We start from the raw sequence: 17,661 nt of genomic DNA, 5'->3' as shown, positions 1-17,661 counted from the left end.
TGATTTGAGTCACTCAGTCACCTCAGACCTTTCCTCTGAGTGGTTATAGATAGAGGAGTCCAGCAATGTGTATGAGTAGTTCCAATGATTCCTTCCAGTGTGCATGACCTTGCATTTGGCAACATTTCTTTACGGGGTGTGTAGCGTCCCCTGCTGGGGTAGGTGAGTCTATTTCATTGGGCAGGTTGGGAGGCAGTCTGAGGAATTGCGCATTTGCCACCAGAACCGAGTCCTAGCTCCACCTCTGATGATCTCCCCTGTAAACCCATTTGTTTACAGGCAAATGCAAAGGAGGCAGTGTTGCCTAGTGGATAGAGCACTGAACTGGAAATCAGGAGATCTGGATTCTATCCCTGGCTCTGTCAATGGCCTGCTGGGTAACCATGGGCAAGTCACTTCACCACCCCATGCCTCAGTTTCTGTAAACTGGGGGTAGTGATATTGACCTCCTTTGTAAAGCACTTTGAGATCCACTGATGAAAATGCTACATAAGAGCAAGATATTATTATTTTATTTAACCAGATTTCTGGTGGCGTGTGTATGTGTGCCAGGATTCCCACTAGTCTGACGGTATTCCTGGAGGGCTGCTACAGGCAGCGTTGTGGGCAGAAGGCAGATGGGCACGTGGAGTGATTGCTGTCAGGTTATGACATTTCTGATGTTTTTCAGACTGAAGATGATGCTGCCAATGCCCTGATGGAACCGCTGTGGCCGGAGATTCAACAGGAACTCAAAATTATTGAATCTGAAGAGGAGCTCTCATTCTTGCCTACAGATGTTCCCAAGACAGGCCCACACCAGCAAATAATGCACTCAGCACTAGCTTCTGCATCCTCTGCGTCACCACAAATGGACAGCTTCTCTTCTGGTTCTGTGCTTGCCCTAACACTGGCTGAACAGGAAACTCCAGCCAGAACCCCACAGGTCACATCTCAGTTGCCTTTATTTGGTGCCACCTCCAAAGAAAGTTTGAAGGAGCCTGGCGGCCTCCAGGATGGTAAACCTGTAGTGGTATCACAGCGTGACTGCTCTCCTAACATACCCGAACTGGATACTGTCCTGTCTGGGACAGCTTCTCCAAAGAACTATCTAGTGGTGGAGAATGTCAGCAGTGATCTTCCGCCTCCCCACCAAGACCAGAAGCTTTATGATAAGCAGCAGCTCATTGAGGGTCCTGTAAAAGAAGGTGTCTCAGATCCCAAAGGGATGCATCCAGACCAAACCAAGGAGAAAGGCAACACTGGCCTGTTGCATAGCGAAAAGGATGGCATTGCTGTAGGCCAGGATGGAGTCCTGACCCTGAGGGAGAAACCTGATAGAGTGACTGTAGGAGGTGGCCTGATCTCATCAAAGACGGCAAGTGGAGCTGGAGCCCAGAAGCCCAAAGAGGGCAGCATGGCCAACAGAGACCAGGACTCTTTTGACCATGAAGAGGAGGATGCATGGACAGACAATGTCCAGGGCTTTGAGCTGGTAGAGCCATGGGAGGATCACCAGTGGGTCACCAGCCCTCTCCATTCCCCCACCTTTAAGAACCTCCAGGAAAAGGCAATGCAGGACTTCCAGTCACAGAACTACGGAGTGGAGAGGGGCTTTTCTGCTCGGCCACGGTTCAGTCGCAGTCTTTCTCTGGATAGCAAAGACATGGTGCTGAGTGTGTGGGCTATCCAACCACCTTTCACAAGTGCAGCTGAACAGCTCCCACCTGGCTGCACTAGATCAGGGACCAGGGACCTGTTAGAAACACTGCCAACCTCACCACCCAGGCCGAGCCACGTCGAGCGAGCCGAGACCTGTCAGAGTCCTCAAGAGGACTCTTTAGAGCCTGAGGGATCAAGTAGTGCCCTGAGCAGCGAGGCAGAGCCTGCAGCAGGGAGTATGCTAGCCAGGCATGAGGAACTACGCGCTGCCTCTCTTTCAGAGCCAGGGGAGAAGGAAGTGGATGGCAGCAAAGAAAACCCTCAAGACTTGACACCTGAGTTGCCTTTTCCACACTGTAATACCCCAGAAAGTCTCTTGCAGGCAAAGAAAATAGGTGAAGATCCACCCAGGCCTCAGGACGCTGCTCCCACTGGAGTGGCTGTCACTAAAGGGCTGTGTTCTACCAGCGAGTCACAGCTGAGTAACAACAAAAGTGAAGACGCTCCCCGTAAAGTGAGAACCAGGCCATCATCTCTCAACTTGGATTCACTCCTCCCTGCCCCTGATTTCTTCAAGTTTGAGAGCCTGGCGGTGCCCACTTCACCTGGAAACCTCCTATGTGTGCAGAAGGAAGGGAAGAGCAGCGATTCTGTCCTGTCACTGCCTGCTGCCTGCCCTGCCAGGAACATAGGCAACCCATGGGGATCTCGCTTCGATCCCCGGGAGCTAGACCTGGATTACATGGCAGTGGCCCATGCTGCCACCGGCCGTCGTAACTCTGCCCCTGTGAGTGTGTCCGCGGTGAGGACCTCCTTCATGATTAAGATGTGCCAGGCCAGAGCTGTGCCAGTGATACCGCCCAAGATCCAGTACACACAGGTCCCACAGCCACTACAGACTCAGAACGCCGACCGTGACATCCCTGCATCGCTGGGGAGGAAGGAAACAGAAGCCCACTCAGCCAGCAGGCAGACCCCCCGAGCAGCTCGGGGACAGCTGGAGCCCCCAAAGAGCCCTCGGGTAGAGAAGAAAGCCAAAGAGGAGAAAGAAAACAGTGACCCAACTCAAATGGATTCAACATCTTCTAGGCATGGCAGCCTCAACCCGCTCCCAGATCTCTCCCTCTCCAGTCGTAATTCCACCCAAGAGGCGCCAGTGTTGCGCCGAAAGCGCACTTCAGAGGGGGAGACCGCCGGAGACAACCCACAATCCTCAAAAATGGAGAGGCCTTCGGGATTTTCCAAGCCTTCCTACAGATCCAGACCAGGAAGGCCCCAGAGCCTTATCCTCTTCAGCCCACCCTTCCCCATCATGGACCATCCATCTTCCTCAGCAGACTCCAGAGTGTTGTTATCACCCATAAGAAGCCCCTCTCAGAGCAACTCTCCAAACCCTATTTGTGGCGATCTGTCTGGGAACCTGCAGACAACGCCTGAGGGGGTCACTCTGCGGAACAAAATGACCATCCCCAAAAATGGGCAGAGACTGGAGACCTCCACCAGCTGCTTTTATCAGCCCCAGAGGAGGTCAGTGATTCTCGACGGGAGAAGCGGGAGGCAGATAGAATAATGCCAGCTCGCCTAACCCCTCTTCCCTGGTGGATGAGATGGGAGTGCCCACCTTGAGACCAACTGTGCTATTGTTGTTGTTGTTATGATTATAAATATTCTATGCAAAAAGGACACAAATCCTTTATTTCCTCCTGCAGAGCATTTTGCTGCTGAGGTTCTCATTCTCTTTATCTCCCTCCCTCCTTTTCAGGCAACCCCACATTATCTGCCCTTTGGAAAAAAAATTCCCAAGGAAGTTTGTTTTCTTCAGTCTTGTTTTCTAACACACCCTGTGAAAGTCTCACCCTCTGTCTGAAAAAAAATGGCATGGTCCAATGGACATGGGTGCACTGTATGTGAAGGAGGTAAGACCAGATGGGTACATCTTTCTCCCTTGCACCCCCTGGTGATGATGCAGGATCATCTGTCCAGTCATCCCTGCTATACTGCTCTGCATAGCATAAGCAAACTGCAGAGGAGAACAGTGATAGCTGAAGGTGGGAAGGTAAAGCTGACCTGTAAAGATCACACTGAGTGCGTTAACTTAAAGAGCTTCCAATGGCAAACACTCTGTCTTGAAGGCATTGCCTATAGCTGTTTTTTTGTAACACAGACATGCTGTCCCTGAACGTGCAATGTCTGGAATGAAGGTGGCTGAACAAGATAAGCCCAGCTTCCCTTTCAACTTAGTGATTCCCACTTGCCTGGCTGTCTTGCAATCAGTCCCTCCTTATTTGTTGAGGGTTGGCTTGTAACTGGCACTCTGGTTCCAGGGTGTTAGAGGTCACTCTGGCTTATTTTAGTGAAAGAAAGGTTCTGGCCAAACAGACCAAGAGTATCAGTTTTCACTATCCCCTAGGGCTTAATTACCTGTCCACAGCGTTCCCCAATCGTTTTTCCCCACCTACAGTGACACAGTGGGATCTGAGCAGCTAGACAAGATCATGAGAATCCTCTGATCAGCACATCCTTGGCCAATGCCCCCTCCCCTCCTGGTTTGCATGTTCCCAGCCACTGGCCTCTGGCTACTTTTGCACTTCAGATTCCTGAGGTTTGAGGCCAGGTCACTGAGAGCCTGGCTGACTTTTATCTCCCCAGCCTTTGGTGCCTTCAGATTGATTTGGAGGAACATTGTAGAGAGGATGATTTGTTGATGCACAGGAATGGAGGAGCAACATGCATGTTATCCCAGGAAGGAATTCTGTTGGAATTAAACTGTATGCCGAGGGGCTGTTATCATTACTGTCAATATGTGGTCATACAGGGACAGCTGCCATAGGAATGGAATTAAGGCTTCCGCTGCAAAGTCTTTGACTTAGGGTTAATTGCAGGCTCATTTGTCAGCTGGTGTGTGACCAGAGGCAAGTACATGGCCTTGTACTATCCTCGGTGTCTCTGCAGTTAATATGTCACTCATGACCCTGCAGCAGATAGAGACATCAGTACTGATACAATCCTAGTAATGAGAAAAGGAGGATTTGTGGCACCTTAGAGACTAACAAATTTATTTGAGCATAAGCTTTCGTGAGCTACAGCTTACTTCCCAAAAGCTTATGCTCAAATAAATTTGTTAGTCTCTAAGGTGCCACAAGTCCTCCTTTTCTTTTTGCGAATACATCACTAACACGGCTGCTACTCTGAAACCTGTCATTGTGCAATCCTAGTAATGCTGTCCATGAGGACCATTCTTAGCCAGTCTTAGAGCTCATAGTCCCCCTGCGAACTAGCATGGGCTGTGGTAGGAATAGTAACTGAGCAGCTGGAAGGGCAGGCCTATGACTCCCATGGCCAGTGGCAATCAGGAGATGCTCCCATCCAAAGTTATAAATTCATTAACATCTGTTAGTTGTCTGTGTTTAGATCTTTATTTGAAGGCACGTGCATTCTTGATGTCTCAGGTGAAATGTCTGCTGGTTTGCAAACCCAGCCAATGGGACCATTCAGTCTGGGTGGAGAGTAAACTGCCGTGTCATTGGTCTGGTTGGGACTAGAGGTGTATAGGCTCCAAGAACCCAAGGATGATTCCCCACCACTTGGCATCCAATTTTCTTATTTACTCCTGTGCAAAGCGAGGACAAATTACTGAATCAGAATGCTCTTCCCTTCGACATCATCTTACCATTTGACCCCTGCTTTGCCCAGACGTAAAAGACCACACAAGAGGCAAGGTGGTGGAGAATCAAACCCATGTGGGTTCATAAACTCAGCTGGGATAGTAGTCTGGAAAGAACCTATAATCCTCACCCAGATTCATGCTTTCCCATAGACTTCAGTAGGGGGTTTTACTTGTGGGAGCACTGTTGGAGCTGGGCCTGAGCATGCAGCCCCTCTGCAGTGATCTCCTCCTGGCCCCTGCCTACACAAAACCCTCAGCAGCCCCCCGCTAAGAGGGGCATAGCTAGTCCTCCAGCTTTCATTTAATGTGATACAGCATGGAGCTGCAGTTCCACATATGCCAAGTGCCCTTGTGTAGCTCCTCTTGGGTGGAGGCTTAACCATCGCCACGGGAAATTATTAAAGTAGGTTAGCTGCAATATTTAGGAGTTTATTACACAATTCTGCAAATGGTAATGTGACTGAAAAGGATTCCCAGGTTTTTCAGTTTCAGGGAATGCATTTATTTTGGGGGGTGATTTATACCTTCTCCCCAATCATTGCGGCATTGTGCCAGTAACTGGGAACTGGAATGTGAAAGTAGAAATAGATCAGGCTAGGTTCACAAAGCGTACTGTCCAAAAAAACAACAACAACAAAAAACCCGAAAATCTGACTCCTTAAATTCTTTCATTTAATCAAACCTGTTACTGAAACAGAGGCAGAGTCACTTTATAGAAATATAGAATTTTAATCTTGACAGTGCCCCTTCAAGAAATAAGTCTCTGGGTTAAGTGGGAAAACCCTTCAAGAGAAGATCACTTTATTAGGAAATGCTACTTAACACTACCAAAGCCTGGACCCAAATATCACAGCCTTTGAGGGTCTTCAAAATTTGAGCCAGCTCCCAGATCTGGATTTTACAAATGAGCACTCTTTTGATAATGGGCAAAACCTTGGATGTGAACATCCCCAAATCTTGTGGTGTCTGAAATCTGATCCGAATTTTGCAGCTTAATCTCATTTCTCCTTGAAAACTAACTGGCTTCAGCTGGTGCATAAAGTACTAAGGTAGGCCCCAGAGAGGGACAGCTCTTGTGGCAAGCTAGGGAAGGTCTAGCACAGGGATCTCAAACTCGAATCACCATGAGGGCCACGTGAGGACTAGTATGTTGGCCCGAGCGCTGCATCACTGACACTTCCCCTGCCCCCACTGCTGCCCCCGGCCTGCCCCCACTCCACCCCTTCCATGAGGCCTCACCCCTGCCCCACCTCTTCCCACCCCTTCCCCAAAGTCCCCACCCCAACTCTGCCCCATTCCAACCCCTTCCCCAAATCCCCACTCCTGCCTCACCTCTTCTCCGCCTCCTCCCCTGAGCATGTGGCCCCTGCTCCTCCCCCTCCCTCCTGGAAAGTGCTAAGCACTGCCAAACAGCTGTTTGGCAGCAGGAAGTACCTGGAGATAGGCAGAGGAGCGGGGACATGGCGCGCCGGGGTGGGAGGGGAGCTTGGCGGTCCGCAGGAAATAACTCCGGGGGGGGGCAGGGAGCTTGGTGGGCTGCAGGAAATAACCCCACGGGCCGTGTATTTGATACCCCTGATCTAGCAGAACCACTCCTGGACTTATGGAATCATAGGATTATAGGACTGGAAGGGACCTCAAGATGTCATCTATTCCAGTCCCCTGTATTCATGGCAGGACTAAATATTATCTAGACCATCCCTGACGGTGTTTGTCTTACCTGCTCTTAAGAATCTCCAATGAGGGAAATTCCACAACCTCCCTGGACAGTTTATTCCAGTGCTTTAACTACCTTGACAGGAAATTTTTTTGCTAATGTCCAACCTAAACCTCCCTTGCTGCAATTTAAGCCCATTGCTTCTTGTCCTATCCTCAGAGGTTAAGAAGAACAATTCTTTTCCCTCCTCCTTGTAACAGCCTTTTATGTACTTGAAAACTGTTATCATGTCCCCTCTCAGTCTTCTCTTTTCCAGACTAAACAAACTTATTTTTTTCAATCTTTCTTCATAGATCATGTTTTCTAGACTTTCAATCATTTTTGTTGCTCTTCTCTGGACTTTCTGCGATTTGTCCACATCTTTCCTGAAATGTGGCGCCCAAAACTGGACACAATATTCCAGTTGAGGCCTTATCAGTGCGGAGGAGAGTGGAAGAATTACTTCTCGTGTCTTGCTTACAACATTCCGGTTAACACATCCCAGAATGTTTGCTTTTTTTGCAACAGTGTTACACTATTGACTCATATTTAGCTTGTGATCCACAATGATCCCCAGATCCCTTTCCCCAGTACTCCTTCCTAGGCAGTCATTTCCAATTTTGTGTGTGTGCAAGTGATTGTTCCTTCCTAAGTGGAGTACTTTGCATTTGTCCTTATTGAATTTCATCCTATTTACTTCAGACCATTTGACAAACCAAAAGTTTGTCCAGATCGTATCCTCCAAAGCACTTGCAACTCCTCCCAACTTGATAAGCATACTCTCTATGCCATTATTTAAATAATTGATGTAGATATTGAACAGAACCAGACCCGGAATTGATCCCTGTGGGACCCCACTCATGCCCTTCCAGCTTGACTGTGAACCACTGATAACTACTCTCTGGGAACGGTTTTCCAACCAGTTATTCACCCACCTTATAGTAGCTCCATCTAAGTTGTATTTCCCTAGTTTGTTTATGAGAAGGTCATGTGAGACAGTATCAAAAGCCTTACTAAAGTCAAGATATACGTCTACCGCTTCCCCCTATCCACAAGGCTTGTTAACCTGTCAAAGAAAGCTATCAGTTTGGTTTGACATGATTTCTTCTTTATAAATCCATGATGACTGTTGCTTATCACCTTATTATCTTGTAGCTGTTTGTAAATTGATTGCTTAATTATTTGCTCCAGAGAGCAATCAGAGATGGACCTGTGCAACAAAGTTTGGATCAGGAAATCAAGTTCTGCGGAGTTGGGAGGATTTAGATTAAATTATCCATGTCAGCTGATTGTAGAGTTGGGCCCAAGTCACCAAGTTCAGCTCTGGAGACAAACTTTTCCAGAATTCATGGGGCTTGGAACTGGGAATCTGTTTCAGACCTGTTGCTACTAGGTTAGAGAAAAGGTCCAAGCTATGCTGTAGGGTCATGGTGCAGTTGGTAGAACCAGATGTTCAATAGAGAACTGCACCATTGCAATTTCACCAGTGCAGCTGAACCAGGGTAAGTTGTAATAGTGTAGCATATTCACATTAGCCATCCCATTTTTGGGTGCACTTCTGCCCCATGTCCATGTGCCGCATACCCTGCACCCATTGGAGTAGCATTTATGGGAGACAGATTCATCCCACAATTTAGGATCTTCTTAAGTGTAGGGGAGGTATCTGTTGTCTGGTTTTATTAGCATGGAAATGTTTTTCCTAATTAGATCACAAGGCTAGAGCTCCCCACCCCCATCCTGTGAAGAGTGTGAGGGCCTCTCTTTTAGGGTTTTCAGGTGGCCTCTTATGCCCTCAGGCCTAATCCTGACATTGTATATCACACTTCTGTTGGTTTATGAGATCTAGAAGAGGGGACAAGGAATACCCAGATGGGTCAATTCCCATTCTATAGAGTACAAGGAGGGGATGCATGCAGCTCCCATTAATTGCAGAGTGTTGGTGGGTACGGGGGGTCACCTGGCTGGATGGGAGGGGTGTTGGATGGTGGGAGTCGCCTGCATCAAGGGAAGGTGGGAGTGGGATTCACCTAGCTGGATAGGTAGTATGGTATGGGGGTCACCTGGCTGGATGGGAGGGATGTTGGGGGGGGGGGTCACCTGGCTGACAGGGAAGAGCTTTGGTGGTGTGTGTGGCAGGGGGGAGTCACCTGTTCCATCGCAGGGGCATTGATGAGTGTGAGACTGACTGGTGCAGTCATGTCCTTGGGAGCAAGCAGGAGCTAGGACTGTACATTACATTGTAAACTATATTAACTGAGACTGTCCATCCCATTCGGTCATTTTACAAAGGCTGAAGCACTTCTTTGATGCAGACTTTCAGCATGTTAGGGCTCTGGAGGAGATTAGGTCTGCAGCAGACACTAGCAGAAAAGCCTGCAACTGTTTCCACCAGCCAGAGTCCAAAAAGTGCAATCAAAATCTTTTCTTTCTTTAGATTGTAAAATGCCTGTACTGATGAATACTGTTAAATTTTTATATATATATATATATATATATATATATATATATATATATATATATATATAAAAATTTAAGAACATTATATATAAATATGTTAAAATGTAATTAAAATGAAGGAATTGTTTAAACAAGTCCATCACGTCTGTGAAACTCGGGCTGATGTACAGATATTGTTTTCCGTTAAAATTTTTTTACCGCTGAGAGTGTGAGCTGGAACAAGTTATAACCAGCACAGGAAGGTGAAGCTAGAATCTTAGATCTGATTATTGTTAATCGTGGGTCGACAGTAGATCCTACTACCATTTAAGTCAAGTAAAACTCCCACTGAAATCAACGGGAGTGGAACTGGGTCCTAGAAGAGGATGGAATAGATCAGTGAGTCCCAAAATACCATGACAGATTTCTTCCTTAAATATCCGATGGAGTTTCAACTCCACATTTTCCCTGGGGCTCCCTGATTTTACTTCTCTGCCATCTTTCCTCTAAAAAATAAATATACGTGGGCTGGTGAGATCCTATGGTTGATCCAAACTCTGTTTAGTCTTAACCTGATCCTGATTAATATAATGCTTAGTAATAACAGCCTGCTCCAACTACTAGCATAATGCATGGAAAGCTTGCCATTGACTTCAATGGGAGTTGGACTGAGCCTGGAAAGAGAAGGAAATCAGTAGCCAAGTCCTGTTTAGGGCCCAGTGGTAAGTGCAGACCCCAGAAAAGCTTGCAGCTCACTCCTGCATCCATTAGTCCCCTTCAAAATACTGACTTGATGCAAGTCAGGGGGAAGGGTTGGAAATCAGATGTTGGGTGAAGAGGACTGGCTTATGGGCTATTGATTATTTCTTCTGCTAGTCCCTATGGATTGTATTTTTGTTAAGCATTATTGTCCAGGTGGATTGCCTGCCTTTGTGCCTTTTATTGCTTTAAGAAATTAAGTTTTGCCAGATCTCAACCATGAGATTAAACTGGAGTTTTTATAAAACAGACCCGTGCCCTAGTGGTGATTTGAGACTTTCTTATTCCCTGTATGATCTTGGTGAATGTGATGAATGAATGCTTCTGTCTCCCTCTGTTATCACCTCTCACCCCTAATTTGCCATCTAGAAGCACCATGGAATGCGGAGGGGGGTTTCCATTAAGGGAGCAAAATAAGTGTGTGGCTGGATTTTCAGAGTGCTCATGACTCCTCCTGAAGCCGATGGGGGATGTGGATGCTGCTCAGCAGCTTTGAAGGTCAGGCCAGAGGTTTTTGGCTGTCACAATATCACGCTTATTTTAAGAGTTTAAAGTTTTATGCACTAAAGGTCATGTTCCTGCCAGCCTCTTATAATATTGACTAGATGATGTTTCCATGGTGTTAGTGCATGTTTCCTCATTAGTATATTACACGCTGGAGTCTGCTTTATTTAAAATAACAGAAGGGAAATAAAAAGATAGGCGGTCAATACATTGCTAACACTAGTAAAGGAAAAATTAAACCAGGCTAGAAAAAAAACCACAAGAAATTACTACGAGAACCAGCACTTCATTTTAGTTTGATGTTTCTTGCGTATAATTATGAACGATAAAGGAAAACTATGAACCTAACTAAAATCATAAACTGGATTTCTCTGCTATAACTTCCTTATTGCCATAGCATCTGAGCACCTGCCATTAGTGCATTAAGTCAGTGGTTCTCAGCTAGGGTTACCTGTACTCCTGGGGGTACACAGATTTTCCAGGGGGTACATCGACTCATCTAGATATTTGCCTGGTTTTACAACAGGCTACAGAAAAAGCTCTAGCGAAGTCAGTACAACTAAAAATTTCATACAGACAATGACTTGTTTATACTGCTCTCTCTACTATACACTGAAATAAATATTTATATTCCAACTGATTTTATAATTATATGGTTAAAATGAGAAAGTAAGCAATTTGTAAGCAAGTAGTTTTTAAGTGAGGTGAAACTTGGGGATACATAAGACAAATCAGACTCCTGAGAGGGATACAGTAGTCTGAAAAGGTTGAGAGCCACTGCCTTAAGTGACATTACTTTTTGTTTACACCTGTCCTCTGTCTTAAAAAATGGAGCTGCTAGCCCTTTGTAAACTCTGCTGCCAAACCTGCAATCTGACCTATGGTTCACTTCCTCAAAACAACTGAACCTTTCGGCCCAAGAAAATACATTTTGTCCACGCACCAACTGAGTCTGGGACTAGAATTGGTTGGGAATGGTTTTGACTAACATTTTTTCATTGGAAAATGCCAGTTCATCAAAATGGACACTAGTAATGGGAAAGAATTAGTTTAAACTAATTTGCCATTTAAAAAAAAAATCTGAAAAACTTTCAGAATGCCCCATTCGGGCATTTTCAGAACAAAAAATTCCATGTTTTGTTCTGAAACAACTTTTAGTTTCAAAATTTAAATTAATATATAGTATAAAAAAAGTGTCAAACATTGGAAAAGATCAAAAGTCAAAACGATGGTTTAGAATGAGCCAAACAAATATTTTTGCTTGACCCAAAGCTAAATTTTTTCTGTTCAGCTCAGAAAATTTTTTGAGATTTGATGTTTTGTCCCATTTTGGGATGGGAAAATTTGTCAAAATCTCAAAATTCTTGGGGGAACAGGAAAATGATTTCCTGTCCAGCTCTGCATTGGACTTGATTTCAACTCCAAATAAAGCCTCCACCGTGACACCCTTCCTTAATTTTGCTTTCCCTTTAGGAAAATTACTAGAATATGCTCCCTGTAAGTTTCTATGGCAACTGGCATATAACCAGCATACCAGTCACATGGCCATTAAATATAATACATTCTGTCTTGACTGTGATCTCCACTAGCTGATGACTAATTTTGCTCACGGGGTTTTTCTCTCTCTTTATACTCATCTTATTGTTTGCTTGCCACCAAGAGCATTTTATAAACCTGCCCGGAACACTCAACAGACTTCCAAGATTTCCATGATTAAAGAAATCAAGCAAATTACACACTAAAGCCCTGCACGTACGACAGTTAAACTGTGTTGGCAGCCACCATGTTGCAACACATGGAAATGATCCAGCACACTTTCCACCAAGTCATTTTTGTCTAATTGCAAATCACTGTGGGTTTGAAAGGCTGACACAATACAAATTACAGAATAGCCTAAACCAACAGTGTCTGTGTTGGAGGAACTGGTTACAACATGACAGCTCCATGTCTAAGCATGTTTCCAAAGTGGTTGCTTTCCATTTCTACGCAGGAGACAGGTTGTTAAACCTAGCACCGGGGAAGGCTCCTGTAGAAACCTGCCCTGCTGCCTCATACCCCAGCCCACCTGGTGCTGTCAACAAGACACACCTCGCTGCTGCCAGTTCTTGACCTGACCTGGCCAACAGCCAGCATAGAACTGGAGGCAAACTGGTAGCAAAGAGGAGAGACAGGCAGGATAGGAAAGGGCATTAGCCCCAGTGGGGGTGTTGGCATGTGAACAAGGGCACTAGAATAGTTTGTTCATTGGAGGTGCTGACAGACATTGAATCAAGCTGTAAACCCTGGATATGATGGAAACCACTGCGAGCCAGGGAGTGTGGCAGCACCCCCAGCATTGCTAGGTTCAGCACCTCTGCCTGTGGAAAAAAAAACATGTAGGATAATAGCGAGAGATGGAAAAGGGCTGTTAGATCTTTGAGGCCATTCTCTGCCAGGGCAGGAGCCAGTCCTCAGATATAGGATCCATTAGGCTAACTCATCTGGAGTTCTCTGAGGGTTAAGGATGAGATGGTTCAGGGCACTGGGGATTACAGACAGACTAGATCTGGAAAATTCAGCTCTGGGTCTGGCTTTTAGGCTCCCAGAACTTAGCTTGAGCATGTGTGTTAAGGTGAGGGCTTTTGGTTCAGCCCATTATTAAAAAATGGAGCTTACAAAACGTGGCTCAGGCGCCAGGGTTGGTTTTTGAGCTTCTACAAAGCCCTTGGGCATCCAGATCCAGGCTGTGAGTCCAGGCCTTGCTTTACAAGTGAGCTGTTTTGTGTTCACAGCACATCTGTTGCAATGTGTGTGTGTGTGTGTGTGTGTGTGTGTGTGTGTATGTGTATATATATATAGTATTTAAATTCTTCATCTTAAAAGACCTGGACATATTTATGTTCTTCTTAAATTTATGAACAGCCATACTGGGTCAGACCAAAGGTCCATCTAGCCCAATATCCTGTCTTACGTCAGTGGCCAATGCCAGGTGCCCCAGAGGGAATGAACAGAACAGGTGATCATCAAGTGATCCATCCCCTGTTGCCTATTCCCAGCTTCTGGTGGAAGAGGCTTCACTATGTCAAAGGCTATTCTGTTGCTGCTTAAGAACGAGCCACAAGGATTCAGGATGTGACTGGGGCTAGAGCTGGGCTGAGATGGGCAAATGAATCATAGAATATCAGGGCTGGAAGGGACCTCAGGAGGTCATCTAGTCCCACCCCCTGCTCAAAGCAGGACCAATCCCTAACTAAATCATCCCAGCCAGGGCTTTGTCAAGTCTGACCTTAAAAACCTCAAAGGCAGGAGACTCCACCATCTCCCTAGGTAACACATCCCAGTACTTCACCACCCTCCTAGTGAAAAAGTTTTTCCTAACATCCAACCTAAACCTCCCCCACTGCAATTTGAGCCCATTGCTCCTTGTTCTGTCATCTGCTACCACTAAGAACAGCCGAGCTCCATCCTCTTTGGAACCCCCCTTCAGCTAGTTGAAGGCTGCTATCAAATCCCCCCTCACTCTTATTTTCTGCAGACTAAATAAGCCTAGTTCCCTCAGCCTCTCCTCATAAGTCAAGTGCCCCAGCCCTCTAATCACTTTTGTTGCCCTCTGCTGGACTCTCTACAATTTGTCCACATCCTTTTTGTAGTGGGGGGACCAAAACTGAAAGCAATACTCCAGATGTGGCCTCACCAGTGCCGAAAAAAGGGGAATAATTACTTCCCTTGAGCTGTTGGCCATGCTCCTACTAATGTAGCCCAATATGTCGTTAGCCTTGTTGACAACAAGGGCACACTGTTGACTCATATCCAGCTTTTCATCCACTGTAATCTCCAGGTCCTTTTCTGCAGAACTGCTGCCTAGCCACTTGGTCCCTAATCTGTAGAGGTGCATGGGATTCTTCCGTCCTAAGTGCAGGACTCTGCACTTGTCTTTGTTAAACCTGTCATGAAGGAAGGGTGCAGACAGGTAAGACCTGAAGAGAAAGAAAAAAACCCAACAAATGATGATGGATACAGCCTAAAATACACTAAAACCCTCTTCAAAGGCAGTGGGAAATGGTTCTTGAATGCTGCAAACATTCATGCTCAGCAATCAGTATTATTCGTTTTTGTACCATGAAATATTTTACTTTAAGCACCAAATGCCTGGGCAAATGTAGCTATTGCTGGGACCAGAAATGGGCTGCTAGAAGCCTGATTGATTTATTGGAGCAATGAAAGTGGCAGAGACTCTGTTTGGAGCTGCCTCCACCAGCCACAGCACCCTAACAAAGGTGTACCCACACTAGCAAAAAAAAAAAAAAAAAAAATTGGGATTTTATCCCCTTAAACTAACGTGGTAACATCTGAGTGTTTACCTGAACTAGCTTCCCTGGGAGAACTACAAACTGCATTGGCAGTACCCGAAGTTCACCTCAGCTGGTAGCTAACATGGTAAAAACCCTAGCGAAAACTGAGGAATTCCGTTACAAGCTGGCTGGCAACTTTTAGATCACATTTTTCTTGCCAGCCCTGCTGTTGATGCAGGATGGCTCAGGACAATATTAGGATGCAAAGGGTGTGTGGGACAGATCTTCTGTGCAAGCAGTATAGGACACTAGGTATATAGGCACGTGTGTTGGTTTGTTCAGGGGTAACTGGGCACCACAACGCTATATGGGGTCTGGCTGCAGCAACAGGGCATTGCTTATAGCTACCCTGTCATGTTGTCCCATGGATGTCAAAAGCCACTAGCCAGAGGTGGGTCAATAACAGGCTGAGGAGGAGAGTGAATGAGGGCCTAGGTGCAAGCCTCTGCACAAGGAGACAAGAGCATATGTGAGAATGAAGGTACTTTTCTGAGTGAGGCTACAGGAGAATGATAGCACAAGGAAGGGGGTAGGCTGTGTACATGGAATGAAGGCAGAACTAAACTGTAATGTGACCCAGAGAAACAAGAGCACTCAGTGTTGCTGACACCAAGCATTAAAGAACAAAACACCACGCTTTTATATAATAAACCCACCCTAAATGTAGGGTACAGTTGGTGCCTCCTGTTAAGCTCTGAGGGTACTCTATGTTTCCCAAGCTTTTCTCGACCACCATGAGAGTGGGAAATGTTATAATAAAAACAGCTTCTTCTCAACACAGTTCCAGGAACTGGGCATATCAGAAAAATAGTGACTATCTCAAGTTGAATGATGAAAGTGATAAGAGGTGGCCCTACAAAAGGTGGTGCTCTGCATATACAATTGATAGCTGGACATGAAAGTTACAAATGTGCATGTGTGTGCAAATGGTGATAAAGATTTGAGCCTTAGAGCCCTTCAGCTAGGGAGATTACGCAGCATGTGTGCAGTGAGGACACAGATGCACTTTCATGAGTTTTATTACCACCTTATCTCAGTTCTACATTATTCACATAGCCAAGCATGATGGCCATTTCTGAGGTAAGGCAAGACCTACACCAAGCTGTTGTCCAGGATGTGGAAAGCTAGGAGGGCCCCTAGATAGCTATTAATTAGCACATGAACCTGTTTGCTGCCATTCCTCATCTCTTGCGCTACCTTGTCTCTACTGCTCTGAACTTCCCCACCCACTATGGGAATCTTACAACCCCAGTGAGGATCTGCAGAGATTGGAATGAGGACCCTCAAAGAAAGAAAACCAGAAAGAGCTGTGCAGGATTCCTCTGAGCCGGCTTGACAACATTCTACCATCACTCCATTCTGCTCTTGCCACCTCAGTGGAACCGCTATTGTCTCGAAACTACTGTTCCAGACATCAGCACTGCTGCTACTCACAATAGTTGGTGTTTCTCTTAACTCTATAGCACTAGGATCAAGTGATTAATTATTTTCAAATATGATGATTGAGTAAAGGACATTTCTGTGCCTCCTGCTTGAGGAGAAAGTTTAAAATGACAAGCAAGTAACCCAGAGGCTCAGGAACCCGAAGGCAAAAATACAAAGAACCCCAACCTGAGATTTTTAAATAATGCTTTAAGCCAGTCACAACTGGAGTGCTTGGGGGAAGCAGTATTGAGACAGCACTAGCCAGTCCTGTCTCACTCCCCATTCACTTACAAAAAGGTTGGATCTGGCATCTGTGCTCCATTCCACTAGTCAGATTAGTTTCAGGGTGTTTTATTCTACCCTCTGGATAGCCCCATCTCACCAACAACTATTAAAGTAGAAGTTCCCTGGGGGAAATATTCTCTCAACCCAGCAATCTAATCCTGTGGTTTTGATTTCATTTTTTGCAAGCCACTTCTTCAGAGACATCAGTACAGAGGAGGCTGTGCGGATCATCCAGGCATTGTGGCTCTGTAGAGCTCCTAGGGGCAGCCTAAAACCAAGTAAGAGCACAGAATCTCATGCTGAAGTGGTTTGATACAAAAACAGGTGTTAATTCATGTTTGTGAAGGGCTGGCTATCACACCAGAAATGTTTGGAGAGAGAGAGTGGAGAAGCTGCATGTGTGCGCACATGCTCACATAAAAGCGATACACCGATTTCTACTCTCCTGCCTCCCCACGGGTATTTTGCCTCTAAATTGACATAAAAGCTACAACTCTTCCGTATTGCTACCCTGAGTTAGGGGTCACTGGTTCCCGTGTGTCTTGTAGAACCTAAAACTAAACTTGTAGCCTCAAGAGGTCTAAGCAAGAGGACCAACCCATCCGCCCAAGTCAACCCTGGGAGAGTATTTGGGACTAAACACTGGATTGTAGTGATGCTTCAGAGTCCATAGTCTTGATGGATGCAGCCACCACATCACCAAGGCAGCCTGCCTTCTGTTAGGTTCCCCCACACCCTCCACCTCTGCCCCCAAATGCCACCATGTGTCAGTGACCCACCTCTAATCTAAGAGTTTTATCCCACAGCCCTTTGATTAGGCTGGCAAGTCTGTTCAGTGCCAGATTTTTCCACAGCACAATTTTCAAGATGCACAGATAGTAGCAACTCAGTATCTGTGAGAAGCTTGGAGCCACCAG

General features: G+C 46.0%; 1 protein-coding gene across 2 annotated transcripts in view; it reads left to right on the top strand.

Moving 5' to 3' along the window:
• The window catches only part of ARHGAP31 (Rho GTPase activating protein 31), an 88,906-nt gene extending 85,485 nt beyond the window's left edge, over window positions 1-3,421 (top strand). For both annotated transcript variants that reach the window (XM_038414692.2, XM_038413856.2), the window contains exon 12: window positions 671-3,421. In XM_038414692.2, the coding sequence (XP_038270620.1) occupies window positions 671-3,211 (2,541 nt within the window). In that variant the 3' untranslated portion in view covers window positions 3,212-3,421. The remainder of the gene's footprint in view (window positions 1-670) is intronic.
• Window positions 3,422-17,661: the final 14,240 nt, after the last annotated feature.

The sequence above is a fragment of the Dermochelys coriacea genome, chromosome 1, assembly GCF_009764565.3.
Source record: "Dermochelys coriacea isolate rDerCor1 chromosome 1, rDerCor1.pri.v4, whole genome shotgun sequence".
NCBI lineage: Eukaryota > Metazoa > Chordata > Testudines > Dermochelyidae > Dermochelys > Dermochelys coriacea.
The sequence above is the reverse complement of the archived record's forward strand: the minus strand, read 5'-3'. Positions and strand labels throughout refer to the sequence as shown.